The sequence below is a fragment of the Castor canadensis genome, chromosome 10, assembly GCF_047511655.1.
Source record: "Castor canadensis chromosome 10, mCasCan1.hap1v2, whole genome shotgun sequence".
NCBI classification, from domain to species: domain Eukaryota; kingdom Metazoa; phylum Chordata; class Mammalia; order Rodentia; family Castoridae; genus Castor; species Castor canadensis.
Genome location: NC_133395.1, coordinates 126,742,633 through 126,761,533, shown reverse-complemented (window position 1 = coordinate 126,761,533; position 18,901 = coordinate 126,742,633). Strand labels below are relative to the sequence as shown.

Here is an 18,901-nt window from a genome sequence, read left to right as displayed (position 1 = left end):
GCAAACTCTTTGCCCAGGGCTGTCTTCAAACCACGATCCTCCTGATCTCTGCCTCCTCAGTAGCTAGGATTACAGGCATGAGCCACTAGTGCTCAGCATCTCCTAATTTTATTCTTGCCTGATCCCTAGCTCTTATAATCTGTTTTCCATCCAGCAGCCAAAGTGACCTTCCAGGAGTATAAATCATGTCATGCTCTGCTTAAAATCCTCCACTGATTCCCAGTGAGACTTAGAATGAAATCCAACTTACCCAAGGCATAAAGGCCTGGTCTGGCCCCTGCCTACCTCCCTGCCTCAACGTCCTCCTTGCACAGTCATGGGAATCTCAGGCCAAATCCCCACAACATTGGAAGACATTGCCTGCCTGTAAGACATGGCACTTGCTGTTCCTTCTCTGCTTTTCACCTGGTTGAGCTCAACTGACAAAGGGCCCTCCCTGACTTTCCTTTCAATGTGTAGTTCTCCCTGTTATTCTCTAACATGCACTATTCATTTTCTTAGCATTTAATGCAACCAGCAATTATTTACCAGGCATTCAGTAAATACTGTCAAATGAAGGATCACAAAGTTTCTTAAGCTAACTGAGCCACAGCTGTAAAAGGAATTGTTTGCAGTAGCTCTGAGATTTCTATAGTGATTCACACATCAGGATCACCTGGAGAACACTCAAAAAAAAAATACAGATTTCTGGAACCAAATTTGAGTAGCTTCTGGGTGGGGTTCAGGGAGTCAATCCACTTTATAACTTCTTGTAGAGACTCTCTAAAAGCCAGATGACCTGTGACCCCAGTTTGGTGTCTCAGTCATGCTACTGGTGATCCTACAGCCAGCTACTTGCTTTTGTTGTCAGTGTTGGATTCTGATGTGAGAAGCTGCTGGGCCAGCAGCAGCAGAGTGTTGTTAGGAGAAAACACAGCTAAATCATCTCTGTGTCAAATGAGGTAATTCCACCAGCCAAGCCCTCCCTGTCAGCATATGGTGAGGACGCACAGGGGAGGCAGCTGAGCAAGATTCATCCACTTCCTGCCCTCCCTCAGCAAGACGCCAGTCAGATGGAGCACCACTCCTGGTGCAAATGCCTATCTCAGCTCGATCAGCAAAAGCACTGGGTCACATGAAAACAAGTGGAACTCACCAGAAGAGAGTTGGAATCAGAAAGCTTGCAAGCAAAAGTTTAGATCATTTTCTTGGGAGAGTTTCTATTTACATGCAAATGGTGCTTTTCTATTTTCTTTATATATGATTTCATCTGAAAGGCTCAGATGCTTTCTGTAAAAGCAAAAAGATTTTCAAAGCTTCTTTTGTTTATTGCCATAAGTGTGAATGGTTTCTATTGTGGAAATTTTTTTTCAGTGTACTATATTTTGCAGTTGCCTTTCTTTTTCTTTAAATGTTTCTATGGTTATCCCTGAGATGCAAGAAGAAGTGTGTATAACGTTTATTGAGGAATTACTCTGCACCCTGCACTTTCCTACTTAATTTATGTACATGTATGTTGCGTCATTTAATTCCCTCAATAACTGCATACTGTGATATTATGTTTAGATATGGGCCAGCAAATTGCTTACTGCCCTCCCTCAGCAAGTAGCTGACTCTGTAGATGCAGAACCCTGGAACATGGAAGGCCACCTACATAAAATAATGGAATAGTAGCATGTATATAACTTATAAAAACAATGTCATATACTTATACTGGGGATGGATTACAATATATTAAGGGATCCAGTTAGCCATATGTATAAAAAGCATTTACTGTCATCATATTCTTTCATCTAGCAATTTCCCTTCTTAGCCAACTTACCCTAAAGAAAGCAGCTTACTTCCAGGAGCAGTGGCTCATGCCTATAATCCTAGCTACTTGAAGGGCTGAGATCTGGAGGAACATGGCTCAAGGCCAGCCCAGGCATATAGTTTGCAAAATCTGATCTCCAAAATAACCAGAGCAAAATGGATTAGAGATGTAGCTCAAGAGATAGAGCAGTTGCTTTGTAAGTGTGAAGTTCTGAGTTCAAACACAGTCCCAACAATAAGAAAAGAAATGAGCTTGCAAGGCAGACAAATATTCATCTACAAGGATGTTTATTGAAGAACTGTTTGTGCTTGAGAGAAATGGAAGCAGTATAAATGTCCAATAAGTAAGGGTTAGTTACATAAATGATATAGTTTCTGAGCTATAGTTCCTAATAGAGAGCTCTTAAAATTATCTAGCAGTGGAATTATAATTGCTTAGAAAAATTTCTACTTTGCCAGTATAAAAAACACAAATGGCAGGCCTGGGACTGATGTAATTCAGTGGTAAAGTGCTTAAATATGTATAAATGCACAAGGCCCTGGGTTTGAGCCCCAACACTGCCAAAACAAAACCAGGTAGCAAAAATTACAAAGTTCATATGCTTAATAGAAATGACTGGAATGATAAACCAAAGTATTAATAATGGTAGCTCTTAGCAATGAGATATGGAAAAATTTTAGTTTTCTCAGTACCTCCTTATGTTATTATGACTTATTAATGTATATTTCTTATTAAATATGTTCACAAAATTCAAAGTTTGAAAATAATAAAAGATTTCCAGTATCTAAGTCTTTATCCCACGTCTGACTTTTAGACAAACAATTCCTATATTCCTAAATAGTGCTATCTTATCCCTGGAGGTTATAAAATAATCTTTTAGTTTCTTTTAATACTTTTATGGTTTGAGTCTTTACACATTACATTTTAGACCCATTTAAATTTACGCAGGTTTAATGGAGACTTAATGAAAAAAACAAATCATTTAAAATATTGAACTCCTCACTCCTGGCGGAAATTCAAATGCTGGTTGTCCCCATCTGGTAGATCACAGAATCTGGATGCAGATAAAGACATCTTGCCCGGGTTCATCTTACACAGGGATGGATAGCACAGCAAGCACTCCGCCCTGCTCTTCACAGGTCTCCTGATTTCCAGAGCCACAGAAAAACCCTGACAGCTTGAGTTGCACCTGCAAGACAGTTTTTCACTCCAAAAGTACTGAGGTTGCTGGCTGGAATTCCCTTCTGACAGGACGTAAGTTGTTTTCATTGTTTGAATGAACAGAGGTGGGCTCCCTGGGGAACTGAGGCATGGAGGCGTGAGCTGCATGGAGCCATACGTGGCAATGTAAGGAAGAGAATGAATTTTGTCCCTGTAGAGATTCCTTAAAGCTGTTACTCACTGGCAAACACAAGCAGCTGTACTGAAATGTCAGACGGATTTGCACAGCTGACTCAAGTTGCCAAAAAGAGAACCACATAGTAGCTCCATAAATTGACCCTGGCCAGTCAAGGCCTGCTTAATATAGATCCGGCTTGAGCTTAGCTGTAGTCTCTCCTAGCTTCTCAACAAACACCACTGAGATTCTTGGGGGGAAAAAATATCTCAAGGGTGGGCTGACTTGGAACACTTGTTAACTAAACAATCTTCTTAAGATTTTTGTCTTCCTCTTCTTTTTTTTTTTTTTTTAAAGATCCTCTTTGGTTATTTCTTCTTTTGGGGTGAAATAGAAACATAGAGGAAAGAAAATGTCGGAGCACAGCAGGAATTCAGATCGAGAAGATCTGCTTGGTGAGGAGGTTGATGAAGATGAAATCTTGGCTAACTTGTCCCCTGAAGAGCTGAAGGAACTGCAGTCAGAAATGGAGGTCATGGCCCCTGACCCCCACCTTCCTGTGGGAATGATTCAGAAAGATCAAACCGACAAGCCACCGACAGGAAACTTCGACCATAAATCTCTCGTTGATTATATGTATTGGCAAAAGGCATCCAGGCGTATGCTGGAAGACGAACGCGTTCCTGTCACCTTTGTACAATCTGAGGTAACCAGGGATCTGCGTACCACACAGCAATGGCTGGGGACTGGGCTGTCAGATGTCTATATTGCAATTGTGATTTCTCAAGTCTCCATTGTTTTGATCTGTTTTTGTTTTTGTTTTGCCACATCTAGATTATATCATATTTAATCCTACTCCAAACTGGGACTCACGGTATAGTTGTGAGGGAAAAGTTAGTATTTTCTTGCAATGTCTGCATGTAAACCCTGCAGACATTGTGCAGGAACACATGTGGTCTATAGCCAAGACACTTCATGACTTAACGTATAGCCTTAACGTATAATTTTTTTTTTCCTTTTGGCTCACAGGCACCTTTGAGAAGCCCACAAAAGCTCTGTACCCCTCTCCCCGAAACATCTATATGCATTAAATATTTCACATACAATATCAAAGATTCCACCATTCCAAGGGAGTCGAGGCACATCAAGTAACCACAAGTGTGTAATACTGTCACAGTGCACTGTCAGTGATGACATTTAGAATTGATAGCTAGTGAAGTCTTTGAAAGATAGTTCTTTCTTGAAAAAAAATTGTTTTTTGTGCTAGTGGGGTTTGAACTCAGGACTTCATGCTTGCTAGGCAGATGGCTCTACCACTTGAGCCACTCCACTAGCCCTTGAAAAAATTTTAATCTAAAAACTGGAAAGGTCACTGACCCTACAAATTTATTGAATATCAGCACAGTTTTTTAATGCTCCATTTAATATAACTTATCAAGAAGAGATGTCCCCCCAGGTAAAGTCCCTTCCAGTGATGCCTGCTGATATAGATGTATCTTGACAAATTGCCATCATGCTGGGTGTAATTAAGACAAGTGATAAACTGGTTTCATGGTGGGGAGATTTAAACATGAACTGAGCTCCAGAAAACAAGTTGCCAACTTGATCAGGTTAGAGTTTAGGATACCTTTGTAGACCTTTTAAAATTGAATGTCAATGGGTCCAAAGCCAATTCTATAGAAGGGAAAAAATGAGTACTTTTAGTGTTTCTTCCTCTGGTATATTTCCAACAGGTTGATGGTTGGCTCCTCCTGCTGGTACAGATGAGAAATGCAGTGGTGAAGGCATTAGGTGGTTAAGGACTCTTGTCAACTGCCAATTCCATCCTGTATCATGGGCATTAAGATTAAGTCCTTACTCAGATGAACCTGTATCTCAGACTGCTACACTAGCTTTTGAAATGATATCCAGAAGGTATACATACTGTGTAGAAAAAGTATAATAATTATTGCACAAGAATCTACATTGATGAAAGACTGCCATTTTCCTTCCCAGACAAAGCAATAATTTCTAAATCTCTGCCTAACTTTATTCCATTTTATAGCTGGTTCTTCCTTCTAGTCACTTTTCTTCAAAAAACATGAGGCTAGTGATCCTGGCTCTGGAGTAGCCAGGTAGTTTTCACAGAGCTGAGGAGATCTCCAGATCAAGGTTTTTAAAACACATCTTCCAAACTATCAAACTGCTCTCATTTTCCCGAAATCATGTTACATCCTCAGGAGAATTTGCGATTAGCAGACACTTTAGTAATATAAGTTTTATTTAGGGCAATAAGGAAATTACTGTGTAACACAGGGCTGTTGAGCACATACATACTCATTCAGCTATATATGAAAGGAAGATGTCAATATATTGATGAAATAAATGTATAAGGTTTCAAAACAAATATATTTTGCAGTACTGGGATTTGAACTCAGGACCTTGTACTTGCTTAGCAGGTGCTCTGCCACCTGAGCCACTATTCTAGCCCTCAAAACAAGTATTTTTAACAGCTTCTAGAATTGAACGAGACTTTAAAAATATAGAATCTGAAAATAAAGTTAACTAGGTTTTATTTTAGTGCAGTTGGCTTTCTGTATCCCCAGGGTTTGCATAATTGTATTCTACCAACTGTGGATTGAAAGTATTTTTTTAAATTTTTGTATCTATAATGAACATGTAAAGATTTTTCTTATAATTATTCCATAAATAATATAGTATAACAAGTATTTACATGCATTTATATTTTATTAGGATTATATATATGTGTGTCTATAAAAATTTACCTTCATTTTGATCATATTTGTTTATATAGGTATACTTTGTTTAAAAAGACTCAAGCCAGGAGCCAGTGGCTCATGCCTGTAATCCTAGCTACTCAGGAGGCAGAGATCAGGGAGATCTCAGTGTGCTTTGAAGTGAAAAAACGTTTTAAATATTTAAGTGAAATGTTTTGCACTTAAAAATATTTTTATCTCCAATAGCCATTGCTTTGTTTTATATTTACTCACTACTGTGTATTCTAACCTTCATAAACCTACCTTTTAGGAAAACACCCAAGAGCTGCATGAAGACAGAGACAGAGGTATTAAAAATGTGGCCCAGTTTTTAAAAGAAAGGCTCAATAATGAAATAGCTGCAAGTAAAAGGGAGTCAAAAAGTGGCAACAGCATACAAGACACAGATGATCATTATGATGAGGAGGAGGAAGAAGAGGAAGATGATGAAGATGGTGAAGAAGATGAAGAGGAAGATGATGAAGATGATGGAGAAGATGATGGTGATGTGACTGATGAAACAACCAAAACAGAAGAAGAAAACCAAGCAAAGGAACAAAGCAGAAATGGCAAGAACAACAGCCAACAAGTCAGTACTAAAACATTGGAAGAACAGAGAGACAGGCCAGAGGCCCGAGAAAAAAGTGAGAAAAAAATAGCAAAACTAGATCCTAAGAAATTGGCTTTAGATACCAGTTTTCTTAAGATAAGTGCAAGGCCCTCAGGGAACCAAACAGACTTGGATGGGAGCTTGAGACGAGTGAGACAAAATGACCCTGACATGAAGGAGCTCAACCTGAACAACATTGAAAACATCCCCAAAGAAATGTTACTGGACTTTGTCAATGCCATGAAGAAAAACAAACACATCAAAACATTCAGTTTAGCAAATGTGGGTGCAGATGAGAGCGTAGCGTTTGCCTTGGCCAACATGCTACGTGAAAACAGGAGCATCACCACACTCAACGTTGAGTCCAACTTCATCACGGGTAAGGGCATTGTGGCCATTCTGAGGTGTCTCCAGTTTAATGAGACCCTAACCGAACTTCGGTTTCACAATCAGAGGCACATGCTGGGCCACCATGCCGAAATGGAAATAGCCAGGCTTTTAAAGGCCAACAACACCCTGCTGAAAATGGGTTACCATTTTGAACTTCCGGGTCCCAGAATGGTGGTCACTAATCTGCTCACCAGAAATCAGGATAAACAAAGGCAGAAAAGACAAGAAGAACAAAAACAACAGCAACTAAAAGAGCAGAGAAAGTTAATAGCCATGTTGGAGAATGGGCTGGGGCTGCCCCCTGGGATGTGGGAGAGGTTGGGAGGCCCCATGCCAGACTCCAGAATGCAGGAGGTCCTCCAGCCACCTCCAGGGCCCAACCCCCAAGCAGTCCCCTCCAGCCGAAGAAATGAAATGACAAAAAAGCCATCTCAACCTCCACAGTACAAGACGGACCCTGACTCCTTCAGGGTGGTGAAGCTGAAGAGAATTCAACGCAAATCTCGCATGCCAGAAGCCAGGGAAGCACCCGAGAAAACCAACCTCAAAGATGTGATCAAAACGCTTAAACCAGTGCCCAGGAATAGGCCCCCCCCACTGGTGGAAATCACTCCCAGAGATCAGCTCTTAAATGACATTCGTCACAGCAACGTCGCCTATCTGAAACCTGTAAGTAGCAGGGGGGAGAAATGGTGAGCGAACACCCAAGAAATATGTCCCAATCCTGTCCCCTGTTCATTTTAACACAAGGAGATACTGATGGTGACTCCTTGGGGGAGCCAGGGAGCATGGCTAGTCAGTCTGAATTACTGGTTATCCTTAAGGACATGCGCTTGTATTGCATCTGTGATAAGTAGTAAACATTTATCAAATATAGAGCATTTATTAAGCCAGAGTCATGTGAATTGACTCATGTAATCATCTTACCTTATCTATCTATAAGGTAGATGCACCTCTCCCTGTTTTGTAAAGAGGAGACTGAGGCTTAGAGAAGTTGATAATATGTTGAGGACATAAAGCTAAGAAGTGGTAGAGCTGCAGTTGAAACTCAGTTCTGAGTTCAGGGTCATGGCCACTGTTCTGAATCCTCAAAGTACATACACAAAATAACACCATTCTAGCCAAAATAACATCTCTAGCCTCGAGAACCAGAGACAGCCAGGAATCTACCTGGAGCCTAATTAAGGCAGGTTCATAGGCAACTGGAAAAAATGCTCAAGCAATTGGTTCTCTTTCAGTAGATGAAGATAGACTACCTTCAATTACATTCTTCACTTTGTAGGCAGGTAGACAAATGGTAGACTTCAGGTGAGTGTGTCCATGAATCAATGGAGTTGTAATACTATGATTTCCTATTCCCGCTAAGTGAAAAAGTTCTATTCCTTGCAACTTAGGCTGCAGAAATGACTTTTTTTTAGTCACTTAAGTTATTATGGCATTCATGGAGGCTGAGGAAGTGTTGTCCATAAGCCATATTGAGTGCAATTTAGCTGTATTATTTTTAAATCTTGAGTGTAATTTAGCCACAAGATTACATTGACTTTAAAGTCAATATATTATCTCATCATAGAGATTTTCAGTTTTTTCGAGATGTATTAAACACATTCCACGCAAGCCTGTACTTTTTTTTTCAAGAGTTTTATATTCTAAAATGAGCTAATTGTTACTTATTCACATATGTGAGACGTGTTTGTCTCACATGCCTGTCTCCTGCAAAACTGAAGGTATCCATATTCCATTTTCTAAATCAGAGGTAACTTTCATCTATGAGGAGTCTGATTGTCCTGAGGTAGAACACTAGAGTCACATGAGGTCAGACAGAGGTCCTTTGCCTGCCCTTGGGCACTGCGTCACAACTGTCTGCACCTGCTCTTCTCTGGCAGTGAGATCTTCACTGCTGTACGTGAGGGTGCTGTTTGAGAAATCTAGCTCAATCACTGGTTCTATTCATAACCAGTCCTTGGCAAAGAGTATTCAAGCTGCCTGGGTGGCTGCTATATGGTCAGAAAATAACAGTCTGAAAAGAAAGAGGAGTCTTTGTTACTGGGCTTCGCACTCAGGGCTTTGTGCTTGCTTAGGTAAGCACTCTACTACACTTGACTCGTGTTTTTGGTCTGGTTATTTTGGAGACAGGGTTTCATTTTTTGCCTAGTCTAACCTGAACCTCAATCCTCCTATTTTACACTTCTCGCTTTAACTGGGATAACAGTATGTACCACCACACCCAGCTTTTTCCTGTTGAGATGGGGGTCTCTTGAAATGTTTTTTCCCAGACTGGTCTTGAACCACGATCCTCCCAATTTCAGCCTCCTGTATAAATTGGGATTACAGGTGTGTGATAACATGTCCAGCTGTTGGTTGAGATGGCATCTCCAGAACTATTTGCTAGTGCTGGCCTCAAATAGCAATCCTCCTGAGCTCAGCCTCCCAAGTAGCTAGGATTATAGGTGTGAGCCACCAGCACCCAGCTAGGAGAAGTCCTTGTTAAAATCTACACTAAGGTGACATGTGATTCAGAGTAGAAGAGGGAGTGAAGTTCAATCATCTGAACTAACACCCTGAGTTCAGAGGAAATGGTCTACTGGGCCAATCTTCTTTCCCCAAGTCTGTTCTGTTCCATCCATTCATTTACTCATAATCCAACAAATGTTCATGCCAGGTACTCTGAGAAAGGCAGGCATACCACAGTAAATCAGGTACAGACTCACCTTCTGGAGTTTACAATATAGGTTTTATACTTTTAGAATGCAGAATCTTTGTCTTTTACTCACCTGAGACCACTTCAGCTTTGGGTCTACATGCAAGCACAAAAGACATTAAAACACTCTCATGCAATAATTGCAAGAATGCAACACCTTACTAAGTACTAATTTTTTCATATTCCATCAACTCTAAAATGTTATAAGTTTTAAGTGTGCTTGCTTGTATTTTTGTTAAAACTAAACTAAGAAAAACATGCTGTAAAGTAAACCATGACATGTTTTTTGAATGAAAGTCTTGCATATCAGCCTCTGCTTGGAAATGACCTTTAACTATTCTGAAGAATTGGCAATTTCTCCACTTTTGGTTGCCTTGTTTGGCCTGCAGTGACCACTTTTTTTCTTTTTTGCATGTTTCTCAGTTATAAAATGTCACACAACCTCATCAATTGAGATCTATAAGACACACTGTGAAAAAAATGTGCAAATGTGTCATTCTGCTGAATAACTTGCTTCACTAACATCTGTTTGCTCCCTGCTGTTCTGTTTTGTGACTTTCTGCCTCACAATAAATATGATTTTAAGCCAAATCATAGTGTAATCTTTCAGAGGACATTTTCATTTTTTTATCTTTTATCTTGAAATCATTTTAGATTTATGGAAGTTCAAAAATGGTTCAAAGAATTTTTATGGACCTATCACATTTCTGCACTTTCTTTATCATTCTTTAACAGATATCTTAAGTTGTGACACACCTACACGTATGTAGTCCCCACAGGACACATGACTCAGGGACAGCGATGATAGTTTCAAGAGCTTTGATGTACTCACCCTTGCATCGGTGGCCACCTGTTGTAAAATGTCATTGATGTTAAGATGCCTCCTGATTTCAGAGCAAGAGGAGCATCAAAAACATGCAACTTAGACTCAGTGACATTCTGTGAGTGCTAAGGAGTGCTGATATCACAAAACTCCAGCAGAAAGGGATATTTCTGATCAATCAAATGACATGACAGTGGTCACTTTATAAGAGGTCAAATGAAAGTTTTTATGGGCTTGGGACACAGATGGTCTCTAAACACCTGAATTTTTCAAGAAGGTTAAAATTAATGCACAATTTTGAAATTTTATGTTTTTAATTGATGTTCGTAATATTGTTCCTATTAGTGCTGCTGGAACAGTGACTGGTCAAAAATACACCTGAAAATAATTTATTTTTAGAAAGCTTTTAAAGAGCCAGGCAGCAGAGGCTTCTGCCTGTAATCTTAGCTACTCAGGAGGCAGAGTTCAGGAGGATTGTGGTTCAAAACCAGCCCCAAGCAAATAGTTCCGAGATCCTATTTTGAAAAAGCCCATCACAAAAAGAGGGCTACAAAAGACCAAAAATCGTATGTTCTCCCTCATATGTGGACATTAGATCAAGGGCAAACACAACAAGGGGATTGGACTTTGAGCACATGATAAAAGCGAGAGCACACAAGGGAGGGGTGAGGATAGGTAAGACACCTAAAAAATTAGCTAGCATTTGTTGCCCTCAATGCAGAGAAACTAAAGCAGATACCTTAAAGCAACTGAGGCCAATAGGAAAAGGGGAACAGGTACTAGAGAAAAGGTTAGTTCAAGAAGAATTAACCTAGAAGGTAACACACACACACAGGAAATCAATGTGAGTCAATGCCCTGTATAGCTATCCTTATCTCAACCAGCAAAAACCCTTGTTCCTTCCTATTATTGCTTATACTCTCTCTTCAACAAAATTAGAAATAAGGGCAAAATAGTTTCTGCTGGGTATTGGGGGGGGGGAGAGGGAGGGGGCGGAGTGGGTGGTAAGGGAGGGGGTGGGGGCAGGGGGGAGAAATGAACCAAGCCTTGTATGCACATATGAATAATAAAAGAAAAAGGAAAAAAAAACAAAACAAAAAGAGGGCTAGTGGTGCTGTTAAAGTGATAGAGTGCCTGCCTAGCAAGGATGAAGTCCTGAGTTCAAACCCCAGTGCTGCCAAAAAATAAAAATAAAAAACAAAGCTTTTAAAAAATAGTTGTTTTCCTTTCATAGGCTTAGAAATGTTAGTTTTGTGTATTCTTGAGCATATCCCAATAATCAGTTTGCATTTTTTAAAATTGAGGTCTTTTTTCATTTTAATCCTTATTATCTCCTTGTCTCATGCTTCTGGCCTGGGTTTCCTGAAATGAAGCTGCCAGAAAATAATAAAGGAAAATCACATTTGTTTTGCTCAAATGCTACATCCTGCAAGTCACAACCCACTTGATTCAGATTAAGGAAAGTGTAGAAAATGTCTGCTTTATTTGGCTTAGTATTATTTTGTAACTTTTAAATGTCACATAAAAAAAATCCAAATATCTGACACTACTTAAAATCTCAAATCTGACCACATCAAGTTTGCATTTGAATGGCACAAGTCAGCCACATTATTTGCTTGTTTGTTTTGGTGGTGAGGGAAATCGAACTCAGGGCCTCACATAAAGCAGGCAAAGCCTTTGAAGTCAGCTACTACTTTTTGCTTGTGGTGGTACTGGGGTTTGAACTCAGGGCCTCTTGTTCAGTAAGCAAGTGCTCTATCATTTGAGCCATGTCCCCAGCTACTTCTGTATATTGGCTTCTCCCTTGAGCTAGGCAATGGCCTGTCCAAATTTTTTCCTTTGCCCTACTGCCCTACACCAGCCTGGCTTCCCTCATTTACATATTTGGCTCTTGTAGAATTTTTTCAGTTTGCTCTTGTTTTTAATATCTTTCTTGTCTAACAAAGTGAATTTATTAGATAACTGATATTTTTCTTTGAGTTAATAAGTCTCAATTACTGAGACACAAACACAAAGTGGACATTCAACTTGTACAAGTTTCTCCCTCCCTGACAAATTACAATTTTCTTTCATCTTCAAATATTTTGTGATTCACTCACTGCCTGCCAACCCAGAGGAGTGTTTGTAGTTTTTACAGAGACAAAATTCCATTTGTAGCAAGTGTTTAATTCACTGGGGTCAGCAGCATTTGTAGCAAACCTGGGCTTTAGTACAAAATGAGGTGACTATTTCAAAATTCACCCCACTTCCCTTTGGGCTCCCTTACATACATCTAGACTGCTCCCAGCCATTGGCTAATGAATTGCTAAATCTCTCCTCGGAAAGACTTCAGTATAAAAGTAGTATGTGCATTCTTTGTTCCCAAGAGACTCTGATGCACTCTGATTGAAGAATTTAAGATTATGGAGTCAGTATTTGTCTTTGTCTATGGCCACTTCTTTTTTTGCTTCATTTGTAGGATTTTTCTCTTTAACCAGGTTCTCTAGATTCTATGCTTTTGCAATTTTTTTTCTCATTTTCTCTTTTTGTGTCAGCATCACATAATCTAGGACAATCTCCCAATTTCTCCTTCCCTTTGTATCATCCAGAGTTTTCTTAGTATCTTCATTCAATCTGTCTCCATGCCCAGTTTTTCTGTGTTAGGTCTGGTTGTTGTTTCTGGCATCCAGTTTTCTCTGGTATGTTTTTTTTTTTTTTCGTGCATTCAGTTCTTTAGATTAAGATGACCTGAAAGTCATCTTAATCTTCTTTTTACTTGCTGCTTTTTCATGCTGTCAAAATAATGGAATCAGGAGAACAAACAGGAGCCAAAGCCAAGTGTAAACCACAACTTTGGAAATGCTGTAATTTTTTTTTTTAAAATAAAGGGAGACTCTATGGCATAAAGCAATGTAGCAGCTCAAGCTCATGTCAAAAGAGCATAGATAATCCAAGAATAATGTAACCAGAAATGACCTTCTAGTATGTAGTGGAAAAGGTTTTTGATATACAACTTGTATAAAGTCATGTGTAGTAAATCTTAAAATTTGAGACAGATTGCTATCTTAGAAATTGGATAGATTTCAACAGATAGAAGAAAAGACAATCTAAGACAGAGGTTGCTACAACAATAGCACCCCCTTGAAAGCAAGGCCCTTCAAGGATAATACCAGGCAACGTGGCTTGCCATACTTGTCATAAGGTCACGGTTGTCCAAATGTGGTCCCTGAAAAAGCAGCATCAGCATCATCACCAGAAATGCACGTTCTCAGGCCCCACCTAAAACCTTCTGAGTCAGAGTCTATCCAATTTCTAAGACTTGTCTCAAAAACTGCTTTTTTACACAAAAAATCAAAACGTCAGTAGTCCCCTCCTTGTGTATTTCCATTTACCTGTACCTCTTTTACAGCACCTCTCACTTTTTGCTTCAGGTTGAGAGTATCCATCTCCTACTGGATTCTGAGTTCCCCAAGGCAGGCCTTCCCCATTTCTATTCTGGACACCCACCAAGGTGCTCCAGTGTTAAGTAATCCCTGCTGAAATGGGCCTTCCCTTCCTACCTCCCCTCACCGCCCTGCTCCATGAGTGAATGTGTGTGTACTGTGTAAAAACTGCACATACGTGAGCATACCACACACACTTAAGAAACTAATTTTAACTAAAAGTGGGGAGGAGAGGGACTCCCTAAATCATAACACAGTTGATTGTCTCCTGTTTGTGCAGTATTTTATAACATCAAATCTGGCTATCTTTTTTATTTTCTAAAATCTGGCTCTTTTCCTTTATGATTGCTGTTTCATTGTTTCGCTTGGAAATGGCTTCTCTGAAGACTATTAAAATGTGTTCTATTCTTTTCTTACATAGTTTCTGACTTTTAAAATGTTTGTTATTACAGATGAACTAAATGGTTATATTTTATAAATAAAAGACAAAATGTCTACTTTACTATTTTTTTAAACAGTTGACCAGTGATTTTTTTGGTGACTCATTCCTCCTTACCCTAATGATACGAACTTTGATTCTTTACTTTTTTGGTGGGCCTAGAGTTTGAACTCAGGGTTTTGCACTTGCAAAGCAGGTGCTCTACTGCTTTAGCCACGCCTCCTCTCCATTTTGCTCTGGTTATCTGGCGATGGGGTGTCTTGAACTCTGCCCAGGCTGGTCTCAAATCATTATCCTCCTGACCTCAGTCTTTCACATAGCTAGAATTACAGGTATGAGCAAGCAGTGCCTGGGTGCCATCTTGATCATATCTGAAGCATATTGTTATCTGTCTTGGTTTACTGTACTGGCTCAATATCACATTTTTCTTTTAAAAAAAACCTTTTTTTCTATTTTTGTGGTATTGGGGTTTGAACTCAGGACCTACACCTACAGCCACTCCACCATCACTTTTTTTGTGTGCTTTTTTTTTTTTTTTTTTTTCCAAATAGGGTCTTACAAACTATTTGCCTTGGCTGGCTTCAAACTGCGATCCTCCTGATCTTTGCCTCCTGAGTAGGATTACAGGCATGAGCTACCGGCTTTAAACTATATTTTTTGAAACCATTCGGGGTATATATAAACATAGGCAAAGATCATACTGTTTGAGCTATTTGTTGCAACTTTGAAGTACCTGGTATACTTCTGGCTCATCGTAATTAATTATTGGTGTTTTCCATGGGTGAGCCCTACCAAGGTATGGTCACATCATCCCTTCTCAAAGACTAGCATGAGAGACAGAGACATTCAGAAGCACATCAAGGGCCACTCGACTTGAAGGGGACATCAAATGTACCCTCTGGAGGGCAGGATGCCAAAGGGTGTGGACAGAGAATTGACTGCAAGAGGAGTCATAGCAATGGCCAGAATGGTTCCTCAGACTGGCAGGTGTACCTGGGAGAAACTGTATAGTTGCTGCTAAACAGATTGAGTGTCCTCTTAAGTTCTTCACCATCTTCAGGAAGGTACACGACGGGTCAGTCACCCTCCTAAGATAGAACACCACATGCAACCCTTTAAGAACTTGCCTTACTTTTATGCTGTTCCTATGAAAAGGAAGTAGGAAGTGGACTTGCAGAGTTGAACTTAGGTCATTCTTTTGTCATTTTTTGTTTGGCCCTTGGAAGATTCACCAAATAATATATTTAAAAAATTTTTTTTTACTGAATATCAAATTAGGAATGTGCTTCGAAGAGGAAAGACCTGTGTGTAAAAGAACATATGCCTTTTATTCTAAGGGTGGCTTTTCTACAGGCAGTATGTAGATAATCGGTACTAAAGTCAGGTATATCTGGCCCAAGTCCTATTCTACCACTTCCTAGCTATGTGACCCTTCCTGTCATCTCTGAGCCATTTCCTTCTTACAAGGTGTGTTCATCATGCTTCCATTGCTGTGACAGGATGTCTAAGAGAACAACTTAAAAGGAGGAATTATTAATCGTAGTTCATGGCTTCAGAGGTCTTAGCTCATCATGGAGGGGAGTGTGTAGCAGATCAGAGCAGTTCACATCATGGCTGCCAGGAAGCAGAGGGGAGAAGGCCTGCACAGGCACTGGCTGGATTTCTCCTTTTCCCTCTTTATTCCCTTTATGCCCCCACTGATGGGATGGTACTGCCTACATTCAAGGTGGGTCTTCTCCCCTCAGTTAGCCCTTTTTGGAAAATCCTTCACAGACACAGCTAGAGGTGTGCTTCACTGATCTCCCGGGAGCTTCTCAATGCAATCAAGTTGACAATCAAGATGAACCACAGGCTATTATTATAGGATGCAATGAGGTAATGGTTTTTATAGTAAGTGTCCACACTGATTACTCATTTATATTATGTAACTTGATCTTTATTCTTGTGAAGCAGATACTGTTATTGTCATTTTATAGCTGAGACAGTGATGCTCATCATAAATCATCTACTAAATGCTGGTGCTAGGCTTTGAACGCAGGCGGGTTCCAGCACCTGCCCTCTTGTTTCTGTGAAGTGCTTCACCGTGTGCTCTAAGACTTTGGAACAGTCCTTTGCATTAGCAAATGCACAATGATGGTGGTCATGGTTGTTTTCACTTTATCATGATTTTGGAGGGCTCTCTGGCCTGAATTTCTAATCCATTCTACATCCATTGAGGCATGTAGAGTTTGTAACTTTTGCTGTAAAGCTCTTGAATTTCCAGGACTAATTTTCCCTTTATCTCCAAATACTTAAATCACAGGTGCAACTGCCAAAAGAACTGGCCTAAGAGGCAACAGAATCATCTAGAAGAACAAGGGGGTGAAACAGTGACTCTTGGACTGGGCATGGAAGCTATTTCAGCAGCAGCAACACTTCTGGATACAGGAGGTGGACTGGCAACAGGGCTAACATGTGAAACATGGAATTCTTATGCCATGACAAAATACAAACAGAAGAGGAAGGGGGAGGAGATAAAAAATTAATATTCATAGGCAACATTTTTCTACTTCTAATCAATTTGCGTAATTGGGTGAAATTTAGCTGTGCTTCCAGAAGCAAAAGTTGAGATTTATTTTGTAAACATTTACTTTCCTATTGCTTTCTTCTGGTAAATGACAATAAATATGACGGCAGTGTAAAGTACTCATTATATTCCTATTTCTTTCTCTTCCCACTCCTCTGGTGTAATTCACTGCACAGTATTTTAAAGGGAATAAAGCATGTTTCAGCCTAAGGAAATATGGAGAGTGAATTGAACTCCTAGTCCTGCCAAAGCTTCAAAGTAAAGGATGGTTTGTTAGCTCTTCTCTGAAGAGTGAGTGGAGATTTCTCCCTTGATGTTTTAGGGTGTTCTTCTGATAGGAGTATCTGGGAGAAACAGAACACTTTAGCTATAGGACATGGAAAAAACAATGTTGCCAGAAAAAGTGGTGAGAAAAGTAAATCCTTCATATACATGGAAACTTCTGGACAGTGTTTCTATATATAGGGACAATGGATGATAACATGCTGTTTTATAAGGGAAAAAATGGCAGAATAAATAATATGATTATTGACAAATTTGGGGGTTTATCTAAATAGATGTGTGTTTGTACATACAGATGCACACACAAATATTTATATATATTTTTAGCTTAATCCGTGAGTCTAATTTGATCTTGTTCTCAGAAGCCCTGTGAAGGAAGCTTGTCTGGATTAAACTCCTTATCCTATTCTTCAGGGTACGCCATTGCCTGGCCCCAATGTACTAATCCAGTGTTAGCCCTTGCAAATCCTTCACTCCTCTTGATAAAACACTGTCCTGCATACCCTATGCTCCTGCTCTCTCTGACCTTTCCACAGAACCCGCCAACAGACTCCCTCCTGCCCTCTGTGAAGGCCTGGTCCAATCTCAACAAAACCGTTCTGACACTCTAACCCACATTCTTTTTCCCTTCCAAGGGCCCAGAGCCCTCAGTTATGTTCTAGAATTTGAGGTTTTGTAATAAAAATCTCACAAAATAAAAGCCATCACTTTTTGAAGTGATATGAACCTAGGATTTAGGAAATCAAGGTGTAGAGCCTTTTCCCTTCTTTACATGCATGAATAATTGGCCTTCTTTTTCCTTTTATAGAATCATAGGTGATACAACAGGCAGAGCAGGCTGGGAGAGAATTCTCTAATGGGGACAAACGTAAAGCAACATATTTCTTGGAAGAACAAGCCACGAGAAATACTGTTTCTGTTTTTCAAAGATAATTTAGTGTGTATAAAAGTAGCCAAATTTAAATATTTACATTCTCCACCAAGTTAGTAATTTAAAAATAACCAACAACTGATGGCTTTGTCTTTTCCTACTGTGATATTTCTAGAAAACATTCTTGCATGCAAGCAGGATAGTTAAGAACGGGTTACAATACATAAAACTTTTAAGTGTCTAGCACCATTCTGAATCTAAGAGATCAAACTCTGACAAGAAAATGCACTCTGATCATATTCAAAAACTTCATGTATATTAGTAGTTGAAGTTCTAGAAAGCCCTAGGTGTTTGTTCAGCCACAGTATCAATAAAGGCAGGAATTTCAAAAAGTATCAGTAGTCCTGAAAGAGAATTTGAACCCTGTACTCAAAAAAAAAAAAAAACCCAAAAAATCCATTCAATTTCATGGCTTACTGTCACAGATTTAGCCAAGAGAGGGGAAGTGTCTCACATCATGGTTTTTCTGTCCACTGCTCACACCAAAGATCTTAGGAGAAGATTTGCAATTGTTTTTAAAATGTAATATTAAGAGCTGGAGGCGTGGCTAAAGTGGTAGAGCTCCTGCCTAGCAAGCTCTGAATTTCAATCCCGGTACCAAAAAAAAAAAAAAAAAATCTATCATCTATCTATCTATCTATCTCTGTATCATCTATCATCTGTCTATCTTTCTATCATCTATCTATCACCTATTATCTATCTATATTAACCTATTAACCAGCAATGTTTACATGTCATGTTTTTCTCTTATCCTTCCAGACTTGACTACTGACCATTAGAAATCATGAGTGTCTTTTAAAATTCAAGCTGTCACTTTCTCCAAATTTGTGTCATTTAGCCAGAAATATACCATGTA

The 18,901-nt window shown here is 39.5% G+C and overlaps 1 protein-coding gene across 3 annotated transcripts; it reads left to right on the top strand.

The window, feature by feature from the left end:
* The first annotated feature begins 2,896 nt into the window (after nucleotides 1–2,896).
* Nucleotides 2,897–18,700, top strand: Lmod3 (leiomodin 3). Of its 3 annotated transcripts, none has more exons than XM_020171317.2 (4): nucleotides 2,897–3,046; nucleotides 3,523–3,834; nucleotides 6,156–7,553; nucleotides 16,569–18,700. In XM_020171317.2, the coding sequence occupies exons 2-4, from the start codon at nucleotides 3,541–3,543 to the stop codon at nucleotides 16,593–16,595; spliced, it is 1,719 nt and encodes a 572-aa protein (XP_020026906.2). In that variant the 5' UTR covers nucleotides 2,897–3,046; nucleotides 3,523–3,540; the 3' UTR covers nucleotides 16,596–18,700. The 3 variants fall into 3 exon arrangements, with proteins under 3 accessions (XP_020026906.2, XP_020026905.2, XP_073900306.1); XM_020171316.2 differs by having other exon boundaries at nucleotides 2,901–3,046; nucleotides 3,486–3,834; XM_074044205.1 differs by lacking the exon at nucleotides 2,897–3,046 and having other exon boundaries at nucleotides 3,282–3,834.
* Nucleotides 18,701–18,901: the final 201 nt, after the last annotated feature.